Below are 22177 nucleotides of genomic sequence, written 5' to 3'. Positions count from 1 at the left end.
GAGGTATTTGAGCCTGTTGGTGTTCTAGATGGTTTTTAATAGCTTATTCCTTAAATACAGCTGTGAGAGGTTAGAAGGTGAACATAAGAAAGTATATAATGGTGAAATAAAGGCCAAAATTAACTTGGGCTACATGTACCAACCTTTGTTTCATCCCTGCACTCAACCTGAGGGAGGGCTGCTGGAAGGTTCATTTGCCTGCATCCATGCTGGAATACTCATGAAGTTGTGGAAAGAACAGTACAATCAGCTTGATTTACCTTGATGTGCCCGGATGTACAGGGATGGACTGAGATCTATCACAAAACCTGAATATATCTGGCTAGGCAGCAGCCATTAACAGCACAGCCATTAAGAAGGTTTAAGGAGTGTAAATTGTGAATCTGCAGAGGAATTAGTGAGGTATGAAATGGCAGGGATGACTAGGAGAAATACTCAGGAAAACCTTCTTGTCAGTTTAAGCTGTAAAGTAGTGTGATACCTTTCTGTGTAGAGTAATTTGGTGTCTTTCTGTGAATATGTAAAATAAGTCTCAGGATTTAAGTCTGTAATGTATTTGACATACTGGGACAATTTGCTGTGGTGTTTATGTATTTTCATCTTTGGAAAGTTTTGGATCTGCTTTTCTCAGTTAGCATCTGTATATTGAAGGAAAATATTGAATATCTTGACTTTTAAATCCAAGTTTATATACATTTCTGCATTGACAAAATGGAAAATTTAAAATCAGTGTGGGAAGATTAATGTTCTGTAGAAGAGGGGATTTACAGTTTGATTGTAAGTGTTTGGCATTGAGATTACCCATAATTGTTCTTAATAGGTAAATTATCTCTGTCTCTGATAATCCTAATCATCAGTGCAAAGCTTGGCACTGCCAGCAGAGATATGGAAGGTGTAGGGTAGGAGAGGGCTGGAAGGAGTCTTTCATCTCTGCCATCCCTTGCCAAGGGCTTACAGTACATGCAAATTCATCAGCTTTTCTATTGTGGTGCATTTATATATCCTGGAGAGGCAGAAATCTGGGAATTAATTGCTCTGTGTGCTCAGGGGGCCACTCTGCAGTGGGAGAATCTGTAGGATTGGGACAGTGGGTAGTGGCTGATGTTGCTGCAGCATTAATAAATTCGTGGGGGAATGTCCTGCAGAAGAGTATGGAGAGCTTTGTTGATTGATTCTATCTTTACCTCCTCTGTTTTAGGAAGAGCCAGCCTGGCAAACCCTTTGTAAGGAAACAGCATGACTGATGTTCAGCTGAGCAGATATGCTGGATATGTTTGGGGGGTGGTGGTGTCTGCACAGGGGACAGATAGATAGCTGTTGTTTTCAGCTGTTATTTACAGGATCAATAAAACTGATTTTCCAATTCAAGGATAATTTTTACCAACAAGCTACATAGCCTATAAGGTCATAATATTGGATCTGCTCTATTTCAGAACAAGTTAATTTTAAAATGATAGGTAGTTTCCAGCTCAGGATTAGTTTTTCTTATAGAAAGGACAATCTGGAAGAAACACCTTGGGAGGGGGTGAGAATTTTGCCTCAGAACAACGTGGCTGCACATTGCCCACAGTCCTTTTCTTTGAACAATAATTATTTAACTGTGCATGATATTTTAATGGCAATTGCTATATGATAAGAAAATGCAGAGCTGTTTTATTACAATCTTGGTTCAGTTATTATTGAAGTTGTGCAAATACTGCTGTGGACTTTACTGGGCAATATATTTTATGATCACTGTCACTGTAGAGAAGAATATTTTGTGATGTTGTGGAATTATTCCAGGCCAATAGCAAGTGTATTCACACATATATGTCCAAATGCCATTCATTCCTTTTGCAGATACTTTATCTTACTCTTTTGTGACCTGTGGAGAAAGTCTCATTTACATGACTCACACACATACATACACATGTTTTAATACTACATTCCTCCCTCTGCATTTGCTCTTCTTGCCCATTGCTCAGTTAAGATAAGGCACAGTTTAAAAGGAGTATCAGTATGAGGCTTCTGCAGTTGTGCCTGTGTGACTGGGGTGAGATACAGCTTTGAATGCCTGAAATCATGCAGCTATCATTTTATAACCAGGTGACCACACCTACTATCAATATGAATTCTGCAGGGTGAGGAGAAAACAGCCAAGAAGTGTTCTTCCATTGAAAGCAGTCTGAATGAACTTTACATGCCAGGAAAGTTTATTAGATATTCAGATTTTAGGGAAAAAACCTTTTTATTTTTGACATCAAACTCAACCCATTGCAAACCCCATAACATCATGAAACATAACCAGAGTCTCTGTCCTTTTCATATACTTTGCTAAGTCTTGGGCTTTTGTAGTTATTACCTGTGAAATATTCAGTCTGTGGAAGTCCACATAAAAATCAAATGCCATTAGCTTTGTGAAGTTTTGGGTTCAGACCTAAAATATTTTAAGTCTTCATGTGCCATTTTTCTCAAAGTCTAACATCTATTTATGATTCCTCTTTCCTCCTTTTTATATGGAGTAGTGGAGTCAAAAAAATGGAGTAATGTTGGTTTGATTTAGAAGAATTTGTTGGTGAAGATTTGTTTCAAAAAATCAAAAGATATTTTTCTTTACTGTGATTGGAGCAAAGTTTTCCCTTTTTTAGATGGTAAATAGTTTATAATGTTTGAGTAAGAATCTGGCTTTTGGATGGCTGTGTTGCTGATGAGAGCTACTGGCAACTAAAGCTTTCTAACACCAAACTGCTAGTTTATTAAAAGAATAATAGGAACAGATGTTTTCAATTCATAAAATGTATCAAGTAAATGGTGCATCCACTTGTTATTTCAATTCCTTTGAATTTCTGTGAACTCATTTGAGGCTGGGTTTTCAAAAGAGCTTAGCCCACTGTCACTTCATTGTTCTCACTATAAACTGATGGATGATGAACGTGTTAGGGAACTGCAGCTTTTTATGCCTAAAGGGGAGCTCCTAACTACTGACACTCCTAAAATCTGGCCCATGTTTCTGATGAGTGAATACTGATCATTATAGAGGATTCATACTTGCAGTCTCTGAGAAATGCCCTGCACTCGCTGTGATTGTATATATGATGGTTTCTTAATTTACTATTGCACTAGGCATTTTAATTCAAATTATGCTAATAGTGTAGGATTAACTGTGGATTATGATTCTAGCATGTACTCTCACTCAAACAGAAGAACCAGTTCTTTAGCTCCTACAGCCTCTTTCTTCCTCTCATCCTGATGTGTAGTAATTTGTGCTCAAGACTGCCCTCAGGTTTTGATGAGGTTTCTTGTTTAAACTGATGAAATTGCTTAGGGAAAGGCAGTTGTTGAAAATCTGGAAAAGAGGGACTGAGATTCTTTTTGTCTTCTGATGACACATTTTTACAGTGCTGAAATGATTTTCTGAAAACAGTGATTAGAATGGGCTCTTGCCAGCACTGCAGTGAGCAGTTCTGGTTTTGCCTTCATTCCTCAGTGGTAGGAGGCTACATGTACTTTGCTTTTGCACTCTTGACTCAAATACATATTTGACAAAACTACTGCTTGGGGGTTATGTGAAAATCACCAGAAAAGTCATAGAATAAATAATACAGGCAAGAGAACTGATGTTATATTGGTCCTTGCTAGAGCATATAGCAAGAGGCCAATTTCATTCTTTCCAGTACTGAAAAAAAGCTTTTTAGCCACCCAAGATGGCTCTTCCTGAACCAACCTCTCCAGAGAGCTTCTATTCCCCCAAACTGCAGATGTGCTGGAAACACAAATTTGCCTCTTTAATGTTTGCACTTGTTTCATTGGATTGTAATGGCATGCAGCCTGTTTGCATTAGTGAATTCATCTGTATCCCTTCAAATCCCTCATTTGTTGCATTTTTTGTGGAGTGCCTGATATTTCCAGTGACTTTGTGCTGTAGCAGCAGTCTAACATCTGCCTTTTTCCTCTTTCTTCCTCCAGCTGATATTATTTCTACAGTTGAGTTCAACCACACTGGAGAACTGCTGGCTACTGGTGACAAGGGGGGCCGAGTTGTTATATTCCAAAGGGAGCCTGAGGTATGTGGGTTACCAGTGTGGTCCTTGACAGCCTGATAAAACCTGGCTTAATTTTTAATATTTTATTTGAATTGAATTAACAAACTTGTTTATAATCTCAAGATTCAGTAAAAGAGAGTAAAACCTGTTTAGCAAGGAAGTGGAAAAGGGTAAGAAAATTTAACTTATAAGTTTGCTGTCCCAAACAAAAACTCTTCAAAGCTCCAAAATTCTGATGTAAGAAAAAATAAGGTTATTTTTGTTTTACTTCTGCCTTGTTTTAATAGCTTTTGCCTGATGATGAAACCTTATTCCATTTTAAACAATACCTTCACTTACCTTTATGTTCCACTTGTAAATTCCATTCGTCTGCAGTGTCATGTGTAGAAGTCTTTCCTGAATAACTGACATTTCTTCAAAAATTCTAATATTAAGTGTTTCAGTACTCACAGGAAATTTCATTCTTTGCTGGAACAAATATGTCAATATCATGTCTTAAATGAGAAATTAAATTAAATTTTCAATATTTTTATATTTATAAGGTTGCTTATACACCTTTCCTAAGAGATGAAGCTATATTGCTGTCATAAACAACATTTCTGTTGTTCTTATTCTCCATAGAGTAAAAATGAGCCTTACAATCAGGGGGAATACAATGTTTACAGCACTTTCCAGAGCCATGAACCTGAATTTGATTATTTGAAGAGCTTGGAGATAGAAGAAAAAATAAACAAGATCAAGTGGTTACCACAGCAAAATGCAGCTCACTCACTTCTATCAACAAATGGTGAGATTTATGAGAGTATTCAGGACATACCTTTAGTATTTGCTCTATGTTTCAGTGCTGATGGTATATATTTGCTCATTTTAATCTACTGTTTTAGTAATTTCCTCTTCAGAGTTTACCAAGTCTGTCACACTGCCTCTGATATCTGTTGTTTGTATATTTTATTCATAGAATCATGAGGTTTTTCCAAATGATTATTCATAGACATTTAAAGAGCTACCCATTTTTCTATTAATATGCAGTGCTATCCAGAAATACATCTTGTGACAAAGGCATCACCTTACTCAGCAGCTTGTGTTTCATGGGAAATTTAGAGTTTTTTTCTGCTGTATTTGTCATAGCTTTTATTATTTGTAGATGTGTAAATGAAGATGAGAGAGATTAATTTATTTTTCTCTTCTTTCATTATCATCAGAATAGTTTATTTAAGTTTTAAAGAGGTACACAAATCTTGGGAAGACAGGAGGAATAACACTAGGATATTGATGCTGACTCATATTTCTAACAAATATGTAAGGCCTGTTGAGGAAAGAAAGCAGTATTATTGCCAAGAAGGGATATTCAGATATGAAATAAGGAAGAAAACCTGAATGTAACCTAACATGCATAGGTGTCATTTAGGAAGCATTAAGACACTGACAAACTTTATTATTGCAGGTGATGAATGAGACAAAGTACCTAGTTTTAAATTTTAAATCTAATGGTAATCAGAAAAGAAATATTTTTTTGTTCTAGAAGTTTGAATGCACTTGGGAGTTGCTGAAAAAAATAGGGTAATCTCATCTTTGGGAACTGACATGGCCATAAAGTGATTTGATTAAATTATATAGCATTAAATAATGTTTAATTCAAAGGAGATGGTAATTTTTTAATCTTTTGTAGTTTGTTTTACTTAAAGTTACCTTTGACTTTTTGGGGGCACTGTTACTTATTTGAAATTAAACATACCTGTTACAGACAGGTGATTGATGCCAATTTAATGATTAGTCACCTTACCAGGTTTGGGAGTTTATTTCTACTCCTCTCCCTTGGTCAAAATATCTCTCACCTTCTTCAGTTAACTAAGAGTGGCTTCTTCCAAACATGTGATACAGAAGCAATTATTGGAAGTAAACCTCTCCCTTTTCATTTTAAAGTTTGTTTTTAGAAGCACAGAGGAATACAGCCAAGTCCTTTTACAGTTATAGATAATAGACCATTGCCTGAGTTTTCTGGTTCATACTGTCATGAGAGGGGAGAAAGGAGGATATAATCTGTCCTAGTGCTGCTGTGGTTAATCTAGTTTCAACCAACAGTGAGCAAGCCTTGGACCTGGAAAAATACTTTGGCCTCTGTTTCTCCCCCTTAGTTTTGGAGCATCTCAGCAGATCCCTTCGTGGTGAGGAGAACAGAAATGGTTCCACTGGCACAAGCTTTGGATTTTGGCTTTGAATTGCAAAACATTTGCTTGTGCCAAGGAGGATTCCTAGCTTCCTGGCACAGCAGGGTTGAAGCCTCAAGATTCACCTCCTGGCGTATTCTTAGAGATGGTTTTAACTTCAGGGTACACACAGCCCATGTTGAATTATTCAGTGTCTCACAGATTACCTGGGAGAAGCCTTTGACAATGTATATCAATTCTGTGCCTATAAAAAAGAATAATAGTATGTTTCCTAACTTGAAGGCATTACCTGTCACATGTTTATATTGGACAGATTGTAGAAATATCTTGAGTACTGTTTTTTGTTTACTAAAAAGCCTGCTATTTTAATGCAATTTTTGATATATTGACTTCTGGTAATTTAGGATCTAATGCATGGTTTTTTTGCAGAAAAATGAGAGCTGTGATACAGCATCCTTTCCACATGCTCAGGTGGGCAGTGCCCACTGAATGTGCTGGAAGGAGCATCCTGCTGTTCAGGACCATGAGGGCAGAGCCAGTCTAAATCTAAATCTAACCCTCAGTATATGAGACTTGGCAGGTCTGCACCTGCCCAAATCTGTTTCTGTCATTCTGAGGAGGACTGTAGTCTGAAGCTGTTTCTGCACAGGTCACCTCTCTCAGAGGAGATCTTGGTTCCTTTCCAGTTCACGTTATCAGCTGAGCTTGGATTGTGGCATCTTAATTAATGAGACAGGAGGAAATCACCAAGGCTTTCAAATCCCACTGTGGATTTACAGTGCTTGCAGTTTGCAAATTTGTAGTTTGCAATGTAAAATGAAATGATTTTGTAGCATATAACTTCTTCATTGGTATCTTCTGTACCAGAATATATTTGGGCCACTTTCAGTGTGAGCTACATAAGGTAGATCAGAATTTGGCCCACACAGATTCTTTTATCTGAGAATTTCAGACTGCTTGTCAGACATTAATTAATTTTAACTTCACAACACCCTTGAGACTGAATGCTTAACCTCACAGACATGTTTCGATTTTTTCTATCTTTTGCAAAATATAAGCATTCTTAAAAGTTCTAAGGAGTATTTAAAGTCCAGGAGTGGATAAAAGAGAAGAAAACCAGTACATGATAACCTTACCTGCTAATAAAACGGATTTCACTCAGAAAAGAGGTAGAGTTAGTAATAGCAATCAAATCTAACAATGGAAAACTGTGGTTTTTTCTTATAATTCATTTTAAAATTGCTGTAGTTATAATTTTTTTACTAGATCAGGAGGAATGCACTATTTACATATAATAAAATATCCAAGGTCATAACATGACCTATGTGTATTTTTAGTAATTAATTAACATGATACACAATACAAATGAAATTTATTGAATATTTAAAAGGAGCTTTTTTTAGTTGCAGATTGAACTAACCTCTTGTTCTGTAGATTGACTGTAACTGTAATTTTTTTTTTGGCTTGTATATTAGCATATTAATATCATTAAGAGATACATAATAGTAAAAAATAAGTAATGGAGGGATTAATTTTGAAACAAAGAAAGTTCAATGTTAAAAGTTGCTATAGAAATGTAAATCAATTAATGTTTTTTGTATATCCTGTCTTGCATTGGAAAGTAGTATTTGGATCAGCCACACTGGGGATATTATTACACTCTGCTATGTACTTGGGGAAAGAAAGGTTAAGGAAGAAAGTGGGATGAAATCAGAAATGATGCAGGAACTAAGGTTAATAAATCTGTGCTGGCAGCTGAAGGGCAGAAGCTTTGGAATGACTTTGGCTGCTGCACAAGCAGATGAGCAAAACAACCATTAAAATCTCAGGGACAGATTTTTTGCAGAAGAGCTGGCATTGATTTTTCAGTCTAGGAAGTGTTAGGGTTGGCAGGTTAGGAGCACAACCACAGTGGGAATGGACAATCTGCATTAGGAAATCTGGAGCTTCAGTTTGTAAAAAACCCCAAAGACAAATGCAGTGTGAATGCAGTTTAAAACATGTTTGTTGGTTTCAGAGGTCTTTGCTGAGTAAGAGACATCATTGTTTCTCATCATGTGTCATAAGAAAGGAAGAGTCTAAATTTTATTCCATTCCTTGCAAGATTAATACATTTTTCTCCTTACTTCTCTCTCTCGCCATCACAGCACATTTCTCTTAGTTTGGCTGGGTTTTTTTCTTTTTTCCTCAGTATTTCTCAGCTGCTTTCTATTAGGAGGGTGAAATGCCTTGGTATCTTCACAGCCTTTCATTTGCAGGGGCTTGTGATGTTACACCAGTGCACACTGCCCATTCCCACAGTGGCCAGGAAGGGGTGAGTGGTCTGGCTGTGTGCTCCATGCTGCTCTTGTGCTGTTCATAAGTAACCATGGGAGCTGGCATTAATGCCAAACTGGTTTTAATATTGACATTATTTCCTTGCCAAGTCAAATTGTTAAACTGAGCTTCAGCAGTCAGCATTGAGTAGTTTGGGTTTGTTCCACCTGCAAACTGCCAGGTTGGATGCATGAGCAGCATGTGCTCTACATGCTCCACACAGTCTGGCAGCTGCCAGGAGCCCCTGACTCGGTGTGGAGACCTGGGATGTGCTTTATGAGTATTTTGTCTGTTGGCAATACTTTCTGGATGTGCAGAATGAAGTGACAGATTGTTTCAGCACAGGACTAAACCAAGTTGTAAAAATTTCTTTAAGAAATATATTGTGAAAGGTGGGTAACTGCATTCAGAATTCCTATGCTGACAGTTGCTTGTCTTTTCTTTTAAAGATAAAACAATCAAATTGTGGAAAATTACTGAAAGAGATAAGAGACCGGAGGGGTACAACTTAAAAGATGAAGAAGGAAAGCTTAAAGATCTTTCTACAGTAACATCACTGCAGGTAAGCTTCTGTCCATGTCCAAAATTCAGTTGTTTCAGTATGAAAAAGGTAGTGCTAAATCAGTAAAAGATGTAAATATGTACCTTGTGGATTGATGTATGATAGATTGTTTCTGATGCATGTTCAACTACATTGAATAGTCCCAGTCATGGACCACAGCTTTACAGAGTTTAAAGCTTTATTGATAGGGAATAAATTGAGTGTCTACTTATTGAAGCATGACTTTGAAGTGTCATGCAGGGAAATAACGAGGGCACATTGACAAGTGATAATCTGTGATATTGGCTTTTCAGGGGTATATGTGTATGTACAATATGTTGTGTTGGCTTTGTTTTGCAAGCCTTTGTTTATTATGTTTCTCTGAGATTAAAGCCTTTTCACTGCTTGAGTTTTTTGAAAGAGAAACATCAAGTAGCCAAACAGTTAAGTGATTTACAACTAATGGCAAACCCTTTAGCAAAAGCAAAATATGAGTGTTTCACTGCTTGCCAGAGCCTCCTGGACAGCAGCTCGTGCAGTGGGAGTGGGCTGTTCTGTGGCAGCTGCCAGTCCCTCCCTTCCCACAGTCCAGGCTTTCCATCCCTCTGCCTGCCTCTCTTGTCTCTCCCTTCCTCCTTGGCAAGGAAAGACTTGCCCAGCAGTTAATCCATGGGCAGTTCAGCTTGTGTGCACTGTCAAGAAGTTTTATAATATCACAGTCTTTGAATGCTATGTCTCTGTTGGAGTTCCCATTATCCGAGCAAAACAGTATTCTGAGTCTTACTCTCTTTTTGGTTTGTGTTTTGTTTTTTTGTGGCAGGTGCCTGTATTGAAACCCATGGATTTGATGGTAGAAGTCACTCCCCGGAGGATCTTTGCCAATGGCCACACCTATCATGTCAACTCAATATCTGTCAACAGTGACTGTGAGACGTACATGTCAGCAGATGATCTCAGGATTAACCTCTGGCATTTAGCTATCACTGATAGGAGCTTCAGTATCCTTTATTGTGATTGCTTCCTCAGTGTTCATGTTATTAGTAGGGCTTAAGAGAGCTATTTTAGAATATTTTTCTGTGGGTTTGAAAATATACCTTTACTTACCAGAATCTCTGCAGTATTTGTAACAGAAAATGCTGAGATTTTGTAAGAGACAGCTAAGAGATTGCAAAAATCAGGGAATTTTATATGAAAAATAATGGTGTTGGTTAAAGGAATTTAAATAGGAAACAGATGCCAGCTGAATGGTTACTATCCACCTGACTAGAATACTCTGTACTGTTATATCCTAAAGACATTTCATGCTGAGATACTGCACCTTGTTTTGCTGCAAGGTCAGTCCTTACCCTGCCCCTGCCCCCATTCTCCATCATCCTGCTTCCCAGAACCCTAATGCCTGAGATGTGCACAGTTTGGGGGTGAGGCTCAGCTGCTTTGTGTGAGTTGTGTCTGTGATTAATGCAGGGATTGCTGCTTCAAGTGCTGGCATTATCCTGAAAACTCCATTGTGGAATCACTCCAGCCATCTGTGAGACTGCCCCTTGCACTACAACAGGGTGTCTTGGAGGGGGAGCAAAAGAGAATGTAGCCAAGAAAAGTGATTCTTTCTGTTTTGCAGAACATAAATAGACTAGTAAGAAAAGAAATAGGTTATGAGGCCAGCTCAGAATTTTGTATTCCTTTGGTGATTTCCTTTTGAGTGTATCAAAAGGAGTTACAAGAGTATGCCTCTGTAGATTTATATGAGGGACTATTAGATGTCAAAGTGAAGTTGTCCTGTTGGGATAGATTTCCTCAGAGAAGGCACCAATGTGATGGGGTAATCTCCCTCTCTCTGGTGATTGTATTTCTTCCTTTGTGGGTCAGGTCATCTTTGAAACTTAACCCATACTTTGCTAATGTCACAGGAAATAATGATCTTTAAATCAAACAGCACTTAATGTCCTTAAAGAATTACCTTTGCAGGGTCAAGTGGCAGGTGCCCCTACCCAGGGGATTGTAGTGAATATCTCCTCAATTTGTTTTCAAGCTCATACTGTTTTTCTGTCCTTCACCTGTGTAGGTTAAGCAAGCTTCATAGGTGCACTCTTTAATATGACTGTTTATTTAGGAACCATTTATATGTGGTACTTTTTATGTGTTTATAATTGCACCCTAATTTTCTGAGTATGTTTTAAGAATGATGATGAGAGGGAAATTAAGAGTATATTTTTGAGTTTTAGGATAGGAAACTTTTCCTGTGTCTGAGACAGTGTCTGTGGGATACTGGAATTTCTGTCTTGGACTGGGATACAGATATTGCTGCTTCTTTTACACTTGAATGAAAATCTGTGTGGACTATGATGAGAGAGTTCAGGCAGTGGTAGGAGATAACACTAGGTAATGGGGTAATCAATGGGGCAAAATGTTCCTGCTAGGTGCCCAGGGTGGCACCAGGTTGGCTTTTGTGGCTGGATCCCTGTGTGTATTCAGGAGAGTAGGCTGACTTAAAGAGGCTGCACCCACTACTGTTTCAGACAATATAAGCTGAACCTGTCTGTACTCAGTTGTCAAAGCCAGGTTATCAGGCAGATTACTTTTACCTAATTCTTTGATAAACATAAATTCTGACATAGGTATTCCAAGAGAAGATGAGATAGTTACTGAATATTGTTCATATTGGGGAATTAATTGGGAGGCCATGAGAACTGAAAGAAGGGGATGAGTAAGTTAAACTTTCATCAGTGTCCTGACAGGTATCTTTCTGTCCATATAGAGCTCTGTTCACCTTGTAAAATTGCAGGGATGTGTTTCTCCCCAGATAACAATAACAATAACCTGTCTCTGAAACTGCATTTCTGTCCTACAGGAAAACAACTTACATAAAAATCTCCTGGAAGTAGATGCATTTCTGGTAAAATCATTGGGTGTGCCAGTTGCAATTAAGACTAGACAGATTAAGGTGAAAGAATTCTGCCAAGCAAACATTTTAAATTATAAATGAATGTTGCTGGGCTTGGTGCCTTCTGTAGTGCATTTATAGGGATAGACAGGAGGAGGCTGAGGCTGTTTTAAGAATGCTTCTTTCACATCTTTTTACTGAATGCAAAAGGAAATGAAGCATCTTGCTGTTTTACATTCAAGGCTTGATTCCTTGAAATGCATGTTTAAAACAATAAATGAAAACATTTTGGTTTGAAGTGGATTTTGTTAATAAGGGATCTGGCAGGGATGAGTATTTGTCTTTCTATTTTCCCTCAGAGGCAGCAGTGCTACATATAATGACCTACAATCTGTTTCCCCAAGAGGCTGGTTGTGACAATGACACAAACAACCAATACAGTGGTAGAGTTTCTGGACATTCACTTCATGTCTGAACATCTTTACAAACTGCATGGGAGATGCTGGAGAGACTGAATCAGCAGCAGTGTGTTTAGGTATTTTACAAGTAAAGTACTTTGCCCTGTAGAATTTAATTTGAGAACAATTTGGTTATAACCATTGTTTTAGCAGTTTTACAAATCACTGATCTTTCATTTCTTTGAAAATACAGAGCAATGGAGATCTTAAATTAAGTCTCTTTCTGCAGTCTTTAAGAAGGTATTTTAAATCAGCTTTGCAGAATTTGACTGGAATATTTACCTTAGGTAAAGCCTTAGGCAGATAAAATACAACTTGTACTTTCTGGTTTGCTTTTGTATTAGTGTGAGCACTAACTGGGGTGAAAAGCAGACAAGTGAGATTATTCCTATGTAAATTTTAATGAGGAGTATGCAAGACTTCTGTACATTGCTTCCCACTTGCAAGCACATCTGCTCAGTATCTTTTGGGAAGGAGGAGGCAAGGGAGAGGAGGAGGTGAGAGCAAAGGAAGGGGGAAGGTTAGCCTGGTAAATAATTGCACATACTAGGATTTTCTTCAGTGAAGGGTTTAATGTGTTTGGTTGTGTTATGGAGAGCAGGAGTCAGTGACCTTAATTATGGATGATATTCTGCACTGGAAAAGAAGTAAGGTAGGGGTTGCTGTATTTGTAATGTTTGGTCTGAAATGCTTTAGCAGTGTTGCCCGTAGTTTAAGCCTTTAGATAGTCATCTTGGGTGAAGTGAATGAGAAAAAAGGACTGCCAGGAGCATACTGATAAGGCTTACTTGCCATTAGCTGCAATCTTTGGACTATCTAGCTGCACTAAATATTCTTTATGAGAATGTATTTGAATTGCTCACAGAACTATGTAGCTCACAGCACTTGAACTCCCTTCATTTCCTGGTAGCACACTATTTCACTCTAGAGGCTGTCATGGCATTGCTATGGAAACAACATTGCTGTTTCCAGCATGTGCTCATCTTGAGACTCATCTTGACTAAAATACTCATTTCTCAGTCAGATCAATATAGTCCAGGGTTATCCTGTTTTAATAAAAAATCCCTTCTTCTGTGTCCCAAAAGGCTTCAGCTAATTAGCAAATCACCATAGGGCCTTCTTGCTTTCTAATGTATTCTGGAATTTGAGGCATATCTTGGATAGTCAGTTTGTTAGGCACCATATCTTGGGAAAATGAATTTACTTAAGAAGTAAACAACAGGAAAAAAAATAGAAAAACCCAAAATAACATGGTACTTTGATGGAGACCAAGTTTATGGCAGCCCACTGTGCATCTGAGTCTAGTGCATATATGTAGGGCAAATACAGAGCTTTGGGAGCAGCCTAGGCTGAGGAAGATAGCCAGCCTTACAAAATCCCTTTACCTGCCTGAGTGCCAAGTATGTGAAAGCTGAACTGAAAGCAGATGTGCAGTATTGTCTTGTTATTTGTGGAGGAATATATATAAATACATATATATACACATATGTATCTAGAGAGAGAGAGAGAGGAATAATTTATACCCTTGAGTGAGATAAGGCTGTTTGTACAAAAATGCCCAAACCAGGATGACTGTGCACAAGCTGTGTGCACAAGGATGCATTTCTGTGCTCTCAAAAGCATGTCTGTACAGAGTGAGAAACTGCTGCCACCCTCATCCACAGCACTGTTTTCCTAGAGAACACACCTTCTGTTTGGGAGATGGCAGACCTTATTTCTCTCTTGGGAGCTCTGTATAATCCAATCCAATTGGCTCTGTGTGCCACTCTCTATCAGGTATTTAAAAGGTGAATGTTATACCATAGAGTCATATTCCAGCTGAGTTGCTACTAGCAACCTTTAATAGCTTTTCCTCAAATCTGTGTTCTTCTTTTGTTCTTTGCTTCCTAGAGTCTCTCCCTCTCCCACATACATTGTGTTTCTCTCCAGTAAAGGAGAATGAAGGTGCCTGCAAAGCTAAAATCAGGTCTGTAAGTTAGAGGATTGCAGAGGTTCCATGTACACTGATCCCATAGTTTGGAGCTCTCTGATTCTAACTCTTGAGAATTGATTGCTTTGCCTTTCTCATTTAAAACACTCCTATGTGAACAACCGAAGGTGGGGGGATGAAAAGCTGTTTTAATAGATTCTGGGTTGATGGGATTCCCTTGCTAGACTCCACTTTTTCAGAACAGGATACTGTCTGTCTAGTAAAAGAGTCTTCCACTGTTTGGCAGTGGCAAACCCAAAGATTTTCATATCTGACTTGTAGTCCTTAAGCCTTGTCTTTTCCAAGAATTTTCCATTTATGTTACTCTTTTCTGAAGCAATGGAAAAATTTTTCATGAGAAAAATTACTATAGAGGGAAATTCATTGTTACCCATTTAGCAACAATTCATGATCTATTTTAGGTTGTTTTAAAGTGCTCTGATTCTCAAAGCTCTGCAGAATGGCAGGTTCCATAGACTTTGCCTTTTAACTTTTGGGTTTGTGATCTTTTCAGCTTATTAAAAATAAATTATTTTGAAATTGCTTATGAAACTACAGATACCAAATCACCTGGGTACTTGAGGATCATTTACACTGGTGTAGTTCAGTAATAACTTTTGCTAAGATGTAATTAGCAGATTATCAGCAGGTGTGTAGTACTTATATAGGTTTTATTCCCAATCCTTATTATTTCTGTGTCAGCAAAAGGTATGTATGAGGGCAACAGGTTATAAATCATATACTGAGGGTTAGGATAGGAACAAACTCCAACATAAAGCTCCATAAAGTGCTGCTGATGGGACCACAACAAAGTGCTATATAAGTGTGATGGTGTTAAGGGTACTTAAGGGAATTCTTGAAACTGTTAAAAATAGCCCCTTATTTCTGGAAAGGTTCTTGTAATTAAGTAAGCAGAAAATATAAGCAATTCAGATCATCTCCAGAACTGGACACAGCACTGCAGCTGGAGTAGAGGGACAGAATCCCCTCCCATGACCTGCTGCCCACACTGCTTTGGGTGCAGTCCAGGTCATGGTTGGTTTGGGCTGTGAGTGCATCCAGCCTCTCATCCACCAGCATCCCCAGTCCTTCTGGGCAGGGCTGCTCTCCATCCCATCCTTCCCCATACCAGGACTTGCCCTGACCAGGTGCAGACCCTTTACTTGGGGCTGCTAAACCTCATGAGACTCTCCTGGGCTCACTTCTTGAGCTTGTCCAGGTCCCTCTAGATAGGCCCTTGGTTTGTGTTTTTGGCTTTAGGAAAAATGCAGTAGGGATTCTTTTATTAAAATCACACAATAAATTTTTTTAGAGTCAGTCAGGGGATGAAATTAGTAAATAGGTAATGGTAATAGGTAAATAGTGTGTATAACTGTAAGTTGTCATCTTCTCTGAACTGCATAGAATCCTAATAGTAAGCAGAGCCTTTCAAGAACTCTCAACAGACTCATTTGTAAGAAAAGTTCTGTGTGTCCCCAATGCAAAGTGCCAAGAGAGAACTGCAATTCTAGGATCACTTAAATGACTTTGTCTAGTAGGCACTAACATAGCTACAGCTTCTAAAAAAAGATACTGAGTTGTTTTCTGCTTCTGTTGAGGTAAAACTACATCCAGTTCAGCTACAATGTTATTTCTGATGTGATCATTATTTAGAATATCTTAATTGAGTACAGCTTTTGAGCTTTTCAGGATAAGAACAGTTGTGTGTTTATGTGTGAGCTTGTGCAAATTGCAGTGTTTATAGCTAGCTGTGTAATTCAAATACTAGTTAATAATTGCAGCAGTAAGGCTATGTGAGTGGGCACTGTAAAGACCTTGCAGATTATTTGTTTTCAAGAAGTGTAGAGAAGTCTCAGCATCTTTTAGGAGATCTCTTAAGCATCAATAAGTTCAGATTTAGGGAGCTCTGAAACCCATGACTAAATCTGCAGAAGGGGTCTTTCAATACTTTGTTTGCTTTTGCTTCTTGCCAGAGGACACTTTGTGATCCCTGTCAGAAACAATTGCTTTTAACTATTCTGATTACCTTAGATTGACTCCTATCTTAGGAATTTGTCTGTCAGCCAGTCAGAGAGAATTGGATGGCAGAGCATGGCTGATAGCCAAAGGAGCAATATCAGAGCTGGTTAAGCAGAGATCAGCACTGAATCCCTGAGTGAGATCCTGCTGGCCATGCAGCTGAAATGTGTATTGCACAAAAGCAAGCAGTGCATGGCTGGGGTGTATGATACCAGTGTCACCAGGGTATGGGCTAGCATGATGGAAATATTCCCTATCTAGCCATCCTCCAAAATTAATAAATTGGAAGGGTCAAATCTGGCTGTGAAAAACTAATTACAGCTGAGGACTTTGCATTGTTGGCAATGACTGGTCTCTTCCTTTTTCTGCAGTTGCTTTTCAAGAAGATAATTTAAGGTGATTCAAGTATAGCTATAGCCTTGGGATAATTACTGCAGTGTAGATTTATTGTTTAATCGAAATATTAATTTGTTAATTAGAATAGATAATTTTCTTACTTATCACTCCTGTCCATAGACAACTTGAAGTATGTTATTCTTTTAAAGGATTTCTTTATCTAGCCCTCTGTCTTTTCTAATGCAGTTGTCACCAAATAGACACCCATACCTATGATTTCATCTCTGCAGAGGTGAGGAAAAAACATAGCCTGAGGCATTAGAATACTCTTGCTCTTTGAAAATGTGTAGTTGATTGTTAAAAGAAAAAAGATTGACTGGAATTGGAGCAAATTATAAAGAATAGTGTGAAATTCTGAGCTTGTAAAAACCATTTTAGGATTCCTTAATAGTGCATTAAAGAGTACAGCTGGGATTTCACTGAATTCATGTGTTTGTAGAGTGATCGAGGCAATGTGACTCTAGGAGATACTTAAAACTTTACAATAGGTGCAAAGATGTCTTTTCACAGTTCTCCCTGGAGCCAATTGCTTTCCAATATAATAGGGGATGTAGCAAACAAGTTACGATTTTGTATCAGGAATGCCCTTTAAAATATCATTATCTCAGCCTTTCTCAAGTCTTTCTCAAGAGAGACAGAACACTTAATAGAGCTGAGATGAATGTTAGCATCAACCCCCAGATTTCCTTTTTCACCCTAGTGGTTTATTCCATTAGAACTTTCAGATGTTATGTGGAATCTGAGATCCTTAGCAGAGGGACTTGGGAACTATGGCAAAGAATATTAAATTACAGATAAAGTGTCACATCATGGAACTGATCCTCATCTAAGTAGCACTCATATTTTAGTGTAATGTGACTGCAGTCAATGAAGTTATTCCTGTGGAAATGGGTAACAGGATTCAGTTCAAGATTTATTGTTTTACTAATTTTATTTCTTCAGCTGATGAGTTTTAATCAGTGTGTTGTCATTGTGGAAGCTTTTAAATTGCATGCTTCTGTTTCCCTCTGGATTAATTTCTCATTGAAGCATTTTGAAATGAGCCATTCTCTGTTGTCACAGGTGCAGTTGGTGTATCCAACTTGAAAAACATGTATCACGAATTTATTGAAAGTTAGACCAAAAAAACCCATTTACACAGTTCTAGGTACAATTATATGAAAAGATAATGTATAAATAATTTAATCAGCTCTGCCAGAGGGGAGAATTCTCTTAAATGAGTCTAATTATTCTAATTCCCATGTGAGTTTGGACTTGAAATTAACCTTGCAAAGCACAATCTTTCTCAGAGTATTAACATAAAAAAGAAGAAAATATACTTGCTTTGCTCATTAGCTAAAAAGTCTTTAGCTTGAAGAGTACTCATACAAAGACAGATGTCACTCATGTGGTCATCTCAGGTATTGTGTCAAGCTTAAAGTCTGTACCTGGGTGTTCTGTGTGAGCTGTCAGAGCCTGAGACCTGGAAGCTTTTCTCACTATTAAAAGAGCTGGGACACTCATTTTTGCACACATTACTTTATTTTGTGTTGTCATAATGCCCTTTGGTAAGGACTACATGTGAAATTGCAGTAGTTTGTGCCTTTGGAATAGAAATACTCTGTAAATAAAGGCTATATTAACTTTCACAAAGTTATAGCACCTGTTTTAATAATAAGTCTATTTTGGCTGTTGTCATACAGCATGCTGATGGGCATTTTTCAAAATCCTGTCAAATGAATTAAGCAACCAGATAATAAGTCCTGCCATAAGATTTTATTCAGGTATCTTATGTAATGTAGTACAGGTGATTTAAAAATAAGTTTTATTAGTGTTTTTTAAAGTAGCTGTTTTTCAGAATTATCTGTCTGTTTTTGAAGATATTTCTATTTCTCTACTTCCATAACAAGCATGCAGGGAAGGGGAGAGCTTTGTGCTCTGAAGGGCACTTCTAGCTAGTTAAGTTTGCAAAAATATATCATGTATGACTCAAATTGAAAAACCAGTAAAAATATGGAATTACTCCAGCCTACTGTGAAACAAATACTACTGTCTTAGGGTTTTCTGAAACATATATGAAAGAATAAGTTGCATATTGTGAAAGAAAAATCACCACCAAAATGCTCTAAAGAGTCTGTATCCTCCAGCTGGAATTTCTGTATCTGCTTTCTTTTAAGAAACAGATTTTTCTCAGCTGCATGGGATTTAATAATTACCAAGAAGAAATTTCTTGGAATTATGTGTTAGCATATAGGTTATTTGTTAAAAAAAAAAAAAAAAAAAAAAAAAAAAGGAGTTTGGGGGAATTTTATATGTCATATTTCTCTGTACTGCCAGGGATTCTATTCAATAAAGTAAGTAGATCCCTCTCAGTTTTCTGTTAAGCATCTAATGTATTTCAGGAAAGGTTTGTGAACAGTGAGATTATATTGCTTTTGTTTATAAATTATCCTTGCCTTATTAATGTTGAATCACTCTTTTCTTGGAACCTTTGCTGGTATGTAGTACATGATGCCCCTTAACCATACCACATAGAACAGCACTGCCTAAGAGAATCACAGCTGGGGGACTTAATGGGGCTCTTCTATTAATAATTTATATGTACCTGAGGCTCTGGTATTTGTGTTCCAAGTGTAACATTAAGCATGCCACAGTAGTTTCAGACAAATCATAATCAATTCATATGCATATATATGAACTAAATATGACTTTGCAATCTTCCAGTGACTGAGTGTCTCCAGGTGTGCATTTACAAAGGCAGGTCTTCCTGGTTGATTCATCCACTTAACTTTTCTTTCAGCTGTGTATATGCAGATAATGATGTCTTTGCTCTTGAAAATTTGAATCTGCATATGGTTGTTGCTAGAGCAGGCATGTGACTGTGTCTACAGCTGAAAATGCAGGCATTCCATTCAAAAAGACAAGCCAAAAATTCTGCTCCTAAATAAATTAAAATTTTCCAGTATCTACATCTAAATTCATTTTTCTCTAGGTAAATCACTGTTTGCAATGTGTATGAATAGGTCTATCTATGATAAAATTTGAATGTGACCTGAGCCATTTAAAATGATCTCTTTACTAGCAGTGCTACTCTTCAATTCTCTGCTTTAAACACTTAGTCAAGGGTTGCAGCTACTCCATAGGCAGTTTCTCTTATATAGTAATTTGTTTTTTTGCAACTTGCATGCAGCAAAGTCTGATGTTTACTGAATTTAAGGCAGTAAGAGCAATTCCCTGAAATTTTACTAATTACATTTAAAATATGTTTGTTCTTTTTTTCAAGTCATATTTGTGTAATGGAAATCCAGGGATTTCTTGCTACTGTCTCTTTTTATCCTACCAAGACAATAAGAATGCAAAGTAAATCTGATGTTGCAAAAATCAGAATAAGATCTCTCAAATTCAGAATGAGTCTTCAGACCAGTATTCATTCTAGGAGAAAGTTGCAAAAGACAAATGTAATAATGAGAATAACAATAATAACCTCTCAAAACCAATTAATCAAGAAGAGAACTGAGTGAATACTCCCATGACTGGATAGCTGCAGGTAGGGAGGAGAGAGACCACTAGATCAGAATCTAGTCTTGCTGGCTCTTAAATTAACCTTTGCCAAGCCTTTGCCACTTCCTGCCCCAGGTTCATTTTATGTAAAACATTAGCACTGATACTGACTATACTTTGCTTTAAACCTAATTAATGGAGAATATTTCTATACTGCTTTGAACTTCTTGCTATGTATCTCCAGTTCCAAATGAAACTTGGAATTCCAGAAGTTTTAGCTTTGGTGCAGAAGTTGATATTTAGTTGATATTTATTAACCTTGATATTTAGGTTATATTCTTAACTCTTGTCCCATCATCCTGAGGCACTCTGGTTTCTATCAGCTGACAGATAAATCAGTAACATCTTGGTTCCTTAACACATAGAAAGGGTCTGTTTTTCCACCTTTGTGATCCTCATGTTTTTAAGTGTTATGGTGTTAGAGGGCAGAAACAGAGAGCAAAATTAGGCATGACTCTGGCTGAAGCATTACTGAGGAGACCTGGGCTGTCTTGGGCTGACATCTGTATGCTGAGGATAAATGTGAGGCCATTGCCCAAGGAGCATCATTCCAGCATGCAGACCCCTGATTGCCCACACTGTATGAAAGTGCACTGCCAATAACACAGGAGGATGTACTGAATATATCATTCTGTCTCTGGATGAGCTAGATCTCAACCTCTTATTGAGCTGACATGGCCAAGTTCTCTTTTGTGGCTAGTTCTAGCTGGACAGTTTATTGCTGCTGCAGCCTTTTAGCTATGACCATGACTTTCCTTCTTCCACTAACAACTGCTTCTCATCTAGCTTAGCCTGTAATCATTAACTTAAGAAACCTCAGAAGTCCACAGAACTGTGTTAACATTACTTAATCTCTTCTTTGTATGCTCTTTGTACGTGTTCTTTATATGGTGAGCACTCCCTGTACTTTGTGTTTGCACAGCACCTAACCTAATTGGCTATGGTTTGGCCTTCCACATAGAGCTAACAGGCCCCATAATGGTTTTTACTCATTCTGTATCTCATAATCCTGATATGAGGAAGCCTACAGAAGTCTTTGTATTGTTGTAATGGCACTGTCAGAAAGCCTTTGATAAAGACATTTTATTTCCAATCAAAACCAAGTCATTTAAATTGGTATTTTCAGCTAATCACTACCAGTGTTAGACTGTTGCCAAAGTTTCCAACTCCAGTATGATATCTGAAGAATCACTGTTATAAATAACATGGAGTTAAAAATGGAATTGAGCAGACATTGCACAACTTAGTCTGGATCAATATCTTGCATTAACAGGTATTAGGTTCAAGGCAGCTGGGAGGAGCACACACTTAAGCAGTTCCTGCCTTTGTGGTTCAGAAGAGTCAAATAATACAGAAAATGTAATTGCAGCTCTCTGGGCTTCTAATAAAATCCATATAGTACTGCTTTTAGTGGAGCACTGAGCAAATGCTGTGCAGTGGAAAACATTGATGCTGTGGCTATTAGGAGTACTTGGAATATAAATACTCTCTTTGCCTAAGGTAAAACACTGGAGTTTGAAGAAAAGGTCACATCTATTAACCTATTGACAGTTCTTTTCAGGACCCCTTGACTCTTGGACAGCAGGCCTGAAATACAGAGCTTGAGAAGCTGGACCCTATCCAATGTTGGCCATACTGACAAGTTGTGCCTATTGTAGAATTGTTATTCAACAGTGAGAAGATACAGTTTATCTGTAAAAAATTGGGAAGAAAGGAGTGAGCTGATGGTTATTTAAAAGTTTGGGCTTGCTTCTTTCTTTGATAATAAGATTGATGCAATCACATCACGATGTTGTCAAGCACACTGAGGCCTCATGTACCCAGCCTGGAAGAAAGCTGGAGCCATTTGGAATTCTTTTCTCTACTG

At 37.8% G+C, this 22177-nt stretch overlaps 1 protein-coding gene across 4 annotated transcripts in view; it reads left to right on the top strand.

Annotated features, from left to right (window-relative positions):
• PPP2R2C (protein phosphatase 2 regulatory subunit Bgamma) overlaps positions 1-22177 on the top strand; it is a 187161-nt gene that overhangs the window by 130811 nt on the left and 34173 nt on the right. For all 4 annotated transcript variants that reach the window (XM_056490554.1, XM_056490555.1, XM_056490558.1 and 1 more), the window contains 4 exons: positions 3946-4043; positions 4644-4809; positions 8956-9068; positions 9868-10045. In XM_056490554.1, the coding sequence (XP_056346529.1) occupies positions 3946-4043; positions 4644-4809; positions 8956-9068; positions 9868-10045 (555 nt within the window). The remainder of the gene's footprint in view (positions 1-3945; positions 4044-4643; positions 4810-8955; positions 9069-9867; positions 10046-22177) is intronic.

The sequence above is a fragment of the Oenanthe melanoleuca genome, chromosome 4 (genome assembly GCF_029582105.1).
Source record: "Oenanthe melanoleuca isolate GR-GAL-2019-014 chromosome 4, OMel1.0, whole genome shotgun sequence".
NCBI classification, from domain to species: Eukaryota; Metazoa; Chordata; class Aves; order Passeriformes; family Muscicapidae; genus Oenanthe; species Oenanthe melanoleuca.
Note: the sequence above shows the minus strand (reverse complement) of the source record. Positions and strands in the feature narration are given on the sequence as shown.